This window comes from Homarus americanus, unplaced genomic scaffold (assembly GCF_018991925.1).
Source record: "Homarus americanus isolate GMGI-L3 unplaced genomic scaffold, GMGI_Hamer_2.0 scaffold23578, whole genome shotgun sequence".
NCBI classification, from domain to species: domain Eukaryota; kingdom Metazoa; phylum Arthropoda; class Malacostraca; order Decapoda; family Nephropidae; genus Homarus; species Homarus americanus.
In genome coordinates, this window is record NW_024733231.1 from 7,655,294 (window position 1) to 7,667,664 (window position 12,371).

The 12,371-nt window shown below is 39.1% G+C and overlaps 1 protein-coding gene across 1 annotated transcript in view; it reads left to right on the forward strand.

Annotated features, from left to right (window-relative positions):
• Window positions 1-12,114, forward strand: part of LOC121869672 (casein kinase I-like) — a gene marked incomplete in the record, with an annotated part of 118,868 nt that extends 106,754 nt beyond the window's left edge. The window contains 3 exon segments of the mRNA XM_042371212.1: window positions 1,610-1,711; window positions 6,587-6,693; window positions 8,325-12,114. Coding sequence (XP_042227146.1) covers window positions 1,610-1,711; window positions 6,587-6,693; window positions 8,325-8,376 — 261 coding nt within the window.
• Window positions 12,115-12,371: the final 257 nt, after the last annotated feature.

Sequence of the window (12,371 nt, forward strand, 5' to 3'; positions counted from 1 at the left end):
CCAGACTCATCTTTGAATTAACTAGTGAATAACTCTAGAATCATACTCTAATGCTGTACTCTGTAATATCATAGCTGCTGTGCCCAAGGATTAACTTATGTACTCTGATACAATAACACTCACTAGTATTTTGGAGTTGACAGTTTGAGTGGTCATCCCAGAGAATGAGGTAGTGTCTGAACATGATGTCTTAGCTAAATATATTAAAGCTCAGTACTGTACAATAACCTTGCAGACTACTGATAACATAGCAATAGTTGATGCATCCAATATCACAGCCACAACTGCATGTTCTTTACACCCAGACCAGTTATTGTTTTAGTTTATCATGTCAGTCGGGTGGTTGTTACAGTAACTTGCCGAGTGTGGAATAAAACGTAGGCAAAAATTATTTGGGTTATCAAAATTATTATTATTTTATGATAATTATGATTATATTGATACAGTATTATTACTCTTACCATAATTTGTATTAATGTTACTTGAGGTTTAAGGCCAAGGCCAAGGTTTCAACTTTACCAGTACTGTACAAGTATTTTGGTTTAAATATTCTTTAATTTAAAAACAGTACAGTATATAATATATATTATAATTTTTGCCTTATTAGATGACTTTTTGTTTTATCATTTGCTTCTAGTTAACAAAATCTATTAACTGGATCATAAAGGCACTGGAGTCCCAATGAACCAGTGTTCTGGATTTTTTATTAATTTATTATTAGTGTTTCTTTATTGTTATTATTATTTTTAATATTGCCAGGAGAAATCAGAAGGAGAGGATTTACGTCTGATGCAGGTAACACAGTGCATTAAGTAGGTTAGCTTTATACACTACTGTACTGTACTGTACTGTACTGTACTGGCAGTTGGAACAATTGGTACTGTACTGTGGCCAACTTCTCCAGCCATGACTTAAGAACTGCACCTCTCAGTACATAATATTAGCTTCATTGGTAATGTAGCCAGATGATATATACTGTACAGTACTATATATAAAATAGGCTTTTTTACAATAGAGTAATTTTTAAAGTAAGCTTTAAAGACATTAGGTAATATGGCTTGTAGACCCAGTGGTATGAACTTGTGTAGATACTGAGTAGATGTGACCTATTTTCCTTTTATTTTACTTTTATCAGGAATTGGATTTTTATGTACAGGGTGTCTCGGAAAAATATATACCGTACACACTGCCATACAGATTACCGTGGAGGATCGCGCGAATCCTTGTATTACAACGGCAACATCGTCCTCATGAGTGAGGACAAAGTTTGCTCTGTAACACAAGCATTTGCACAATCTCCATGTAGATCTTGTATGGCAGTGTGTGTACATCTTTTTGAGACACCAGTTTTAGGCTAGGAAGGATGTAGGCTTAATGATCACGCGCTGAGAGATGTACCCACCAGATTGTCCAAAGATATTGTAGCCAGAGTGATGGGTCAGGTCGCTGGTTGAGAGAGAAAAATGATGAGTTAGGTGGACTTGATTTTGGTCATCCGGTGTTATCCTCACTTCCTGTGTCTACCACACAGTTAGGTGGTATGCAAGGTTGTTGGTGGTTGTTGTTGTTGCATGTGTGCATCTCACACGGCCACGGGGCCATGTTACAGGGCGGCACCAAGGGTACGGCAGCCTGGCCCGAAACCCCCAAGCAGGCAAGCAACATGTTAGGCGGCAACCTCACCCCAGCAGACCGCCACGGCTCCGTCCAGGTAATACCGCTTCTGGCGACGGGCCTTCTCAACCCCTTCCTCTTGCTGCTGCTTCCCACCAGATCACCTCTTGTGAACCAGGGTTGGGCTATCCATCAGGCTAATCTTTTTCTTAGGTCATTAGAAAATTTTCCCTCATTGATAATTCCAACCAGACTTCAAAGTTGGTGATCAGGTGACAAGTTTCCTTCCCCTCTCCAGCAACAGGTCTTCAAGTAGCCATAGAGCATGAAAGAAAACCTTGCCTTCCCTTCCTCCCCTCATGGATAATGTTAAAAGTCTGTAGCTTTTTCACACTGCTTTTTCTACCGGGCAGCTTAAAGGAATTTTCGGTATAATAAAACAGTCATAATGATATTAACTAGTAATCTTTACTTGTGGTTCTAAAATCTAATACTTTTCTAGCTTTAGTTGTAATCCTTAGCATCATTATATAGAGCATTGTGCTGGCTAACATTGTACTGTACCCATTTAGTGTCTCTTGTTGTAAGGCTTTGCTAAAAGCTTGTCTTAATTGCACATTAAACCTCTTATCATTAGATGAGGTCGAATTTACATAATATAAGTTTGTTATTTTATTTATTTTATTTATTTGTTTATTTATTTACTTATGTTTTCAAGTAAAGTATGACCATTACCTTATCAAGTTAACTCAATACTGTAATGGTTAATGCTGCTGCCCGGTAACCCCTTCCTCATCCTTAAAGAATATAAATAAAGTAACAGAAATCATAAAAGAGACAGAAGAGTCGGTGATGTCCTTGTGTGGAGACTGCAGTATGACTGGCACTGCTCTCGGTGAAGGCTCATAACTGTGTCGGTGTCTTTACTGGCAGATGCGATACCCTGATTGTAGTCTTCAGGGATTAACATTCAAAAGATGAGCTTTGATTGTATTGTGATTTGGGTTGTGGTGGTTGCAAGTTTCTTAATATATGGGTTAGGCTGGATGAGAATTGCTTTCTTGTTTAAAGTAATAAGACGATCAGTGTCATGTTCTGAAGTGTGAAAGTCCACCACAAGTTGGTAATTATGATGCCGTGATGTCTTCAATGGCTTCGTCAAAATCAAACACTCTTTACAGCAGAGTAGTTATGTTGTTAAAAGTAATGACACACGTGCTATCATAATTACTTACAGCACTGGAGAGGGAAGGATGTTTACAGTCATTGGAATATTTAAGTGAACAAATATTTATGGTGTTTTCCCCCAACTCTCTTAATATAATAAAAAACCCTTCTCATTTTAAACCTCCCGTTGTATATATACTTTCGTCAACTCTTGGTTTGCCTGACTGAATAATCAATTAGATTTTACTTATGTAGTATGTGAGTACTCTGGTCTATCTCAGGTACACTTCCTTAGTCTTGTAGTTTGTTAATCCATTACACTGCAGTTTGTGGGAAAGTCAAGGTTATGTACAGATAATTGTTGACTGCTTCTACATGTTGAGTGTCCCAACCCGGTACCCACATAACATTCTTCAAGATGCAGTGAAACTAATCCTGTAGGCCTAGTATGTTTTACACCCCATTAACAACTCATATTTGATGTCTCCCCCCTTCCCCCACCCCTTCCCTTAATGCTACTGTCACTAACTGATGGGCTGGGAACGTTACAGCACCACCCATAGCGTCCCTCGACCACTGCCGGAAGCACCGTACACTCGTTCAAACATGAGGAACTTCTCGCCTGAACATTAGTATAGTGCTACCAGGTCGTGATCGTATCTGAACACAAGATCATCCAGGGATATCATTGGCAGTGCTGGAATACCCACGACACCCTGTCATCGGTCACTAAATGAACGCACCCACCAGGAACCTCCCCCTTTACCCTGTCATCGGTCACTAAATGAACTCACCCACCAGAACCTCCTTTACCCTGTCACCAGGCACCCACCAGGAACCTCCCCTTTACCCTGTCACCGGTCACTAAATGAACCTCCCTTTACCCTGTCACCGGTCACTAAATGGAACCTCCCCTTTACCCTGTCACGGTCACACCCAGGAACCTCCCCTTTACCCTGTCATCGGTCACTAAATGAACTCTACCCTGTCACCGGTCACTAAGTCGTACCCACCAGGAACCTCCCCCTTTACCCTGTCACCTGTCACTAAATGAACGCACCCACCAGGAACCCCCCCTTACCCTGTCACCGGTCACTAAATGAATGCACCCACCAGGAACCTCCCCCTTACCCTGTCACCAGTCACCCATCATCCACCCACACACAGCTGTCTACCGTATATACTTTGTCCTAATGATCACCTGAACTTCTTTCCCTATCTTATTTGCATCAAGACACAAGCAACTATGATCCTCTTAATGCCAAACTCTTCTACACTATATACATCATATTTTGGTAGACCCATTATGGTCATTATATTGCAATTACCACTTTATCTCCCTCATCCTTATATTACAACAGCTTTCACTTCCTTATGCTTTTGTTTTCATATTTTTTTTCATCGTGTATTGTGATTTTTACCGTCATATGCGTCCACTCAGTACAATACAGTTAGCTACATGCCTCCACTCAGTACAATACAGTTAGCTACATACCTCCACTCAGTACAATACAGTTAGCCACATACCTCCACTCAGTACACTGATCTCATCAAGCTTCTAGATTCTGGGTGCACCATTAATGACCTGACCCTAAACGAACTGATTGAATCTAACTTAAAAGAATTTTTGTAAGGCGATTAAGGTCGATTAGGTCACCCACTAAAGTCCTGTCACCTCTCCTCCTGAACCACGAACCCCAGACATTCAGACTTATGAATCTGAAGCACTAGAGACTAATGCATTATTGTGTATCTATATATGCTTGGGATTCACGAGTCTGAATCTCTGGGGTTCGTGGTTCAGGCGGAGAGGCAACATGACTCTTGTGGGTGACTGACTGTTCATGATGTAACTTGTCATAGGTCCTCAACCATCTCAGTAAGTGTCATGGTTTTGCTCCCCATATCACACATGCTATAATATGTCACCTTAACTGTTCCCTGTAATTGCATCTTAATAGTCCTGGTTTAATTTATATGAAGCCCGTTTAATCTATATAAAAAAAAAATACATTAAAGAATCTCCAATCTGTATGGTGAGTGTGGATTTTGAATGTATATACAGTATATATAATTATATCTTTAGATGTCTATGAATGCTGAAAGGATTTTTCACAGTTTTTGAATGACATTTATCTCAGGTTGTGGGAAATACAGTACCTTTCAGATTAAATTGAAGTGTCAGCTGATGTGTTGAGGCGACTTGAACAGCTGCCAACCAGAAATTTGTTATTATTTTTTTTGTCCTTTTATTTCTTTATTTTGTATTTTTTGCTCGTACTTGCCATGTGAGGAGAATAATATGCTCTTTGGCACCGATACTCTACTGGAATGTGCGGCAGTGTGGGATTGACTTTGAATATGTTGCCTGCTCTTTTGGGTTTGTTTAGCTGCCAATGCTTGTCTTATTTCCCAAATGCTTCTGTTAAAACTACTACTACTACTTCTCCTACTATTACTACTATTCCTTGCACCAGAGCTTGCATGGTTAACCAGGATCCTCTGCACTATCACCATCACCATATAGTTCACTGGATGATGCTTTGTGTGTTCTTGTACAGTGGGACTTTATGGTGTTAGTGTGAGGGGAGAAATAACTTTTGTGTTTTCTATTAGTACTGTACCAGAACACACTCCTTGCCTATGTTCAGTAATTATTCCTTATTATAAGATTATAATTTTAAGGTATTTTTATTTAGTTTGGTCTGCATCACCAATATTGAATAAGTTATCTCCAATATATAATGTTATAACACTAAGAAACTGTCATAATGATTTTTTTTTTTGGGGGGGGGGTTGATTTAGTTGTACACCATCTTGCTCTGTAGGCCAGTAACTGTTATTAAATTTGGTATTCATAAGTATCTTCAAGAAAGTAATGTAGAACCTATACTGTAGTACTTTTGTCAAATTTTCAAGTAATTATCCAGTTATGTAAGTTAGTACTCTTTTGATTTTCATATGGATATGGAAGATATATTGATCAGTAATTGTAGGTGAAAGGAAGCCACTGTAATATGAACAACATTTCAGGAGATACAGTCTAGATTTCATAAGATTTCACAGTGATCGTGATACACCGGCCACATCTGTATCCGGATCTCGGAAGTAATTTTCCACTCCGCGTAGTTTTAAATTTGTTGACCCGGGTATGGCATGTGGAGATGCCGAACTCCGTGGACTAAGTCTTGAATCTGTATTAAATTCAACATTATCATCTCAGAGATATTGAGGCATCAGCTTTGGGTTCCTCACTGATGCGCTTACCAGTGACTTTAATAGATATTGAGAAGCTAAAGTGGGTCCTGGATTCCAAGCACACATACATTATATATATAAAACATTAAACTCTTGTACTGTAAGGCCTTTTGTACTTGTATCCAGCTGACAGAAATTTAAGATCTTCTCTAAAGTACCAGAGACTATAATTCCTTGTGAAACTCTCAAAGCAAAAGATTTCTCGAGTACTTGAGTATTATAACCATCCCATTACCTACACCTCAACATGGGGCAAAGGACTGAATGTCACACTGTACTTTTAGAAATGTTGCTCTTATGTGTGTGTGTGTGTGTGTGTGTGTGTGAGAGAGAGAGAGAGGCTCCTCATAGTGGTTGATTCCCTCCCTCCCCTTACTCATCTGTAATTTTTTTCAGTGTCAGGATTCAAAGGAGTATCATGTAGTTAAACTATTATATATAGCATTTATCTATAATACTTTGTGAATAAAAAATATCTAAAACTTTTGGATATTGGATTATTATCGTGTAGAATTTGTGTAACCTTTTTCCCTCATGATTACTGCAGGTTGTGAGTTCTACCAATGGTGAGCTTGGGCCAGATGATCCCTTGGCTGGCCACTCCAATACACCCATCACAGTTCACCAAGAGGGAGACACTTCAGACGAAACCAAGTAAGGCTGCTCATGTCCCCTTTCTTACCTCCCTACAGTACCTCAACATTTTACCCTCTCAGCATGTGTTTTGTAATGCTTTGATTAGATTGTGAAGAAGTGATAACAACCCACACACTACCTGCCTCAACCACAACCTACAGTAAAGTAATGTACAAGTTGTAAATTGTGTGTAATGTTGTATCATTATTTACCTGCCCATACTGTATGTGTTTATCTTTTATGTGCATGTTATGTTATGGAGATGGTGTATATGTGAGGGTTTACTGTGTTAGGTTATGTACTTCTCCATTTCAATTGCCCCAGTGACCCCTCAAGTGCGATCAATTAAATAAAAAGAAGATTGAATTAGCAATGGCAAGTAGCTGTTGGTGCTATTACATATATTGCACTTTAACAACACATTCTAGTTAAGAGTGTATGCTTGACCTTAGGAGAGAGAACCATGTCTGTTCCTGGCAACTACTGTACCAGCTGACCTTAATTAGACTTTGAAGGACTAGGATTGGAAGGTATGTAAGAAGTGTCACAACCATGATTAGTGTGTGTGTGTAAGTTCTTTAGGCCTTAGGTGGTACAGTACATGATCTACACACACAGTAGATCACTAATGGTTGTACCTAACACTGTGTCACTGTCCTGTCATAGTTGTGACACTATCTGCATCCTCTTCATCCATTTCAACTTGTTACTCCTTTGATCTCAAAGTTACCAGCTCATGTAGTGATGCCTTTAATCTTTATATACAGGACCCTTCACATCTGTTCATCCTTCCTTTTGTTTTTATATCTCTTTGTAAATTGTTGACATTAAGTAGTACAGTATTGTGAGTTTCCTTCAATATGTATTTTTAACATTGTGTGTAAGTATTGGGTGTATATCAGATACAGTATACTGAATGGAACTGTAGGTTTAGTGTGTCACTGGTGGTTCTGTTTCATGTGTGAGTGAAGACCTGTTCTTCGCCCATGTAGTACAGTATGGCTGGTATGAAGAAACTTTTATCTTTTGTCTCAAGGTACAGTATTGTTGGTCTGTAGAGGTAACTAGTAACTCATGGCACTACATGTGTATAAATAAATAGTAATGGACGGTACAGTCGGCCACAAGAATAAGTATACATCTTCGGTTCGTGTTTGAGACTAAATATCTGGTAACACTGTCCTGAACAGAACAGACAAAATGACCTGTAATTTATGTTTTATTCCTACATATATGTTATAAATACATTTGTTGTGAATGTTTTACTAGTGTCTTGTGTTTATATTACAAGTGATATATTGTATCCAATGGTAGTAAACTTGTTGCCGAATGGGATTGCAGTTATCGTACAGCTCCCTCCTCCTCCCCCACTTTTTCTCTTACCCTACTTTTTTTTTACTGATGTTTGTATTTGTAAAGGAAGGAAGAGGAGTAAATAGAATAATAAAGAAGGAGAAACAGAAAATAGTTAGAAATAACAGGTGGGGGGAGCTGAGTTTCATCATGCGTCTGGATGCTCAGTTTCAACATTACCAGACCATTTTCGGACCTTACAGCTACAGTGTGTGCAGTATACTTATTCCTGTGGCCGACTGTACATGTATATATTTTTGTTATGAGAAATTATTAACACTATTGGTTTTTGGCAGATGTTGCTGCTTCTTCAAAAGAAAGAAGAAGAAGGCTGGCCGTGGGAAGTGACTGGCGGTGGTGCAGTGCTCACCGGAGAGAGAGGCCATTGCGGTGCTGCTGCCGGCATCACAGTCGCAGTCTAATGAGAGTATCCTCAACCCTCAGGCACCGCCACCAATAGGGGGGCACCCAGCCAACCCCCATAAGCACTAATCACTTCACCATTACCTCATCACCACCGGAAGCACTGCATCTCCAGCTGAATCAAGTACTCGCCTCTAAGATGTGGAGTCTAGCCTCGTGCTTGTATCTTTGTGTTGTGTGAAAATCCGTTGTGATCCCATCTGGCACATTGTGTACTATTATGCCTGTGTTGAGACGAGCCTTTTTAGTGGTACCTTGACTAAATTAAAGGCTTAAAACCTGGCCAGATGAATGTGCTTTTATGTTTTGCTGTGCACACCACTGGAGTGCTGGAAGATGGTTTGCCAAAGCCATTATAATTTTGGACAATCTCTTTTGCATATGTGTGGCAGGGGTTTACAGAGAAATTATTTTAAGCACCATGATCATAAATAGACACAGAGCTTAATGTAGAAAGGAGAATGTGCAATAAAGATATACTCAGTTCTAAACTAAACTATTAGAAATGATTGCTGCCAGAGAAATTAGATTTCCTCTCTGACAAAGAGGAGCATTTTGTGGCCAGACTGGATTGGAAGAAGGCTGAGGTGGTGGTGGTGGTGGTAAGGGAAATTTGGAGTTTACTTCAAACAACTGCTTACCATGAGTGGATTGAAGCCCCCCTATTCCCTGGGACCTTTTTAAGGCCTAGCCTGTAATTGTGATGAGAGCAGTCATTTTTGGCTCTTGTGACAAATCAGTGCGTTTCATTTTCCCTATTTATGATAACGATGAGGAAGCCCGTTGGTGTGTCGCATAAAGCCGAGAATGACTGATTGAGTCACATTTGTTCTGTGATGATTACTTAACAAGTAAGACGAGTTCATCTGCTTGTTCACTCCATCAACCAAAAAAGTGAATGGACTATTGTGCTTTGATAAAACATTCTTTATTCGCCAAATGACCAATTGATTTTTTTCCTCTGTGTATTTAGTCGCCTTTGGGAAGTACTAATGTTGACATACTCTGGGACGACACTAGTTTAGATGTAGTTTGGTGGAAGCAAGTCATGACCAGTGCAAAAGGGGCATTTTTGTGTCCCTGTGTTGGCACCAAACTGGCACCCAATGGCATAGCTATTTAATTTTAATATTTACTTAGGTACCATAATAAAAAGGTTTTATTTGCTTAATGCCCAACAAACAGAGATGATTCTCAATGGTGATGGAAGTTGACTGAGAAGTATAAGTGAAAGCAGAGGAGGAGCCTTTTGTTTTAAGAAAAAGAAATAAAAAAAAAAGAATGGGATTGGAACTGAATGATACCAGATATGAAAGAGGATTTGAAAAAGTGGAAATACCCAAGTGCCAAACAGGCAGGGGAGTGAAACACAGATGAGACAGACAATCCTTAATGGAGGGATTAGTGGGCCTGGGGATGGCATCGTGCTTACCACATGCTGAAATTGCTTGTTTAGTTTCATTGGCAAGTGATGGAACAGTCTACAAATATGTACCACACACTAGTGATCATGAATACGACTTCCTCGAGCTCATTATTGGGAAGAAAAAGTGAGGAAAACGACTCATCGGCAGAAAGCAGTGTACAGTGGTTGGTGGTAAATAGTTAAGACACATGGTAGAAGTAATCCTAGCAATCTTCCTGTCTGAATTTATGGATCCAAAGGGCCGGCACAGGTCGAGAAGAATCGCCCTCTTAACCTGACGGGCTTTTGGAAGTGATTGGTAACCTGTACAGTGAGAATAGTTGGACAAGAGTGAAGAGTAAATATGTAACCTCAAAGGCAAGAATGGAACGACACTTGTCTTTCATAGTCTTTGCAACACATTCATCACCGAACTTGTGCTACACCACGATCTCGTCCCCCAGGGCTTTTGTTAGGAGGGACTTGTTACAGGGAGGTTCTTGTAGCAAAGTCCAAAGTACCTTTCAGAAGTATATCAATGTCATGTGGAAGGATAGAAACTTCCAATATTATTTTTATCATGCCTATAACTGTTCATCAGAACATGTGATGTAATAAGTGACTATAAGCCTCATAGTTCTTCAAACAGTGTGTCTCTTGATTCTCCTAATATCCATACAGTATCATTCTGAAGATTTTTTTTATATATACCGTATACCATCATCATTATAACTCTTATTAAAGTATCTTTCTTGTACTCACTAATCCCATCACATAGTCTGTATTTTATTTTATTTTATTTTATTTTTTTTAAGAATGACTTCGTTCAACCCATTTCATCTAAAGATAAACAAAAACTGAAATCAGATATTTTTTTCCCCTTCTCATTTTGTGTGTTCTCTTCATTGATTTCTGACAGTGTCCTATAGTCACAACTGATATTCCCCCGAGGTCCTCCTCATAATGTTTTCCTAGTGGTCACTTCAGCTAATTGGACTTGCCTACAGATGGTCATATTCTTGCTCACATTTTATGGTTATAGTGAGAAAACAGTCTTCTATATTAAGCTTCTAGAAACCACATATGGGAAACCAGCAGTCAGGGAGGAATAGTATATAAATGTTATGATTGCATCGTGTTCCATTGCTGAAGCCATTTTATTCTGTCCAGTTTTGTAGGTAAACAATTTGAAATCTTGTTGATGAGCTCATAGATGTAGTGACGTGGTCCACAGAGAAGTAAGTACAAGGCAAAGTTTACAAGTTATACTGCCTTCCTTCACACTGGTGTTGATGCAGTCTGCAGCAAATGTGATGACTTGTATGTACTTTGAAGCTGTGAACAATTATTATTGTAGATAAAAAAAAGCTCTCTTTCATATATGTACTTTATTGAGCACATGGTGTAGCCTCTTATATTATTAATGATGACAAAGGCTTGCAGTGTGCTGACTGCTTAGAATGACACAGCGAGTTTAGTCCTTGCTACAGTATAGCATTCTTTGCTTTTTTCTTCTGTTCTCCTTGTATAATTTTATTTATTTTATTTTCTCTTCCCAGCAATACAAAATTTGCTGTTACTTTTGCACCAGCAGTAGCACCATCACCAGTGTAATCACCATTGCCATCAGCAGTAATATACCTGCAGAAAAGACTGGTTTTAATAATTTTACACTTTCATAATACAAAGGGAGTTCTTAAAGTAATCCATTGGTTTAGGTTTTGGTATTGCTGATGCCATGACAAAACCATTTTGTAGGAAGCCAGGCTGATGTGATCATACCTCTACCGTCACCATAGTTCTTGGCCTTCGGTGTCATGTATATATGTGATTATTCATGAGCAAATGCATTGCTTCTCATTGGAGGTCAATGATCATTTATGAATGAGTGTGCAAGAGTGGAGACGGTAGTGTCATCTGTGATTTTCTCACTAAGAATTATCTGAATGCTAATTTTGAAATATGTTGAGTATGCCCAGTCACAAGAGTCGCCTGTCACCCATTTTGGGGAAGTCAACAAGTAGTAAAGTTTTTTGTATAATTTCGGATATGGATGTTACCTATGACGGTCCATTGAAGATAACCATAGTGTATTTCATCTTTCTATGAAGTTGTCCTGTGGTTTGTAAGGGTGAAAGAAATCACTTGTTTGCCTCTATGGAACATACTGCTTCAATGTGCTGTTTAATAATAAAAACTCAGCATTTGTATCCGTATAATCCATATAACTGGAAGAATATAATAATACTGTTGTTAAAGTCATTGTTTTCTTTTACCTGTAATGAAAACACATCTCTTTCTAGCTTGTCAGGTTAAGAGGCCGAGTGACCGAGAGGTGGTTGGTTCTGTGGAAACTGTACAGTACACAAAGATTACAGACTTAAATCAGGATGTGACATAAATGCCCGCCTCATTCCCACTATGCTCGCCAGTTTGGTAAGTGTGTGTGTGTGTGTGTGTTCCATCAGTAGGTAGGATGCACATGATTGACTGACCCAGGCACCACCAGTGTGGA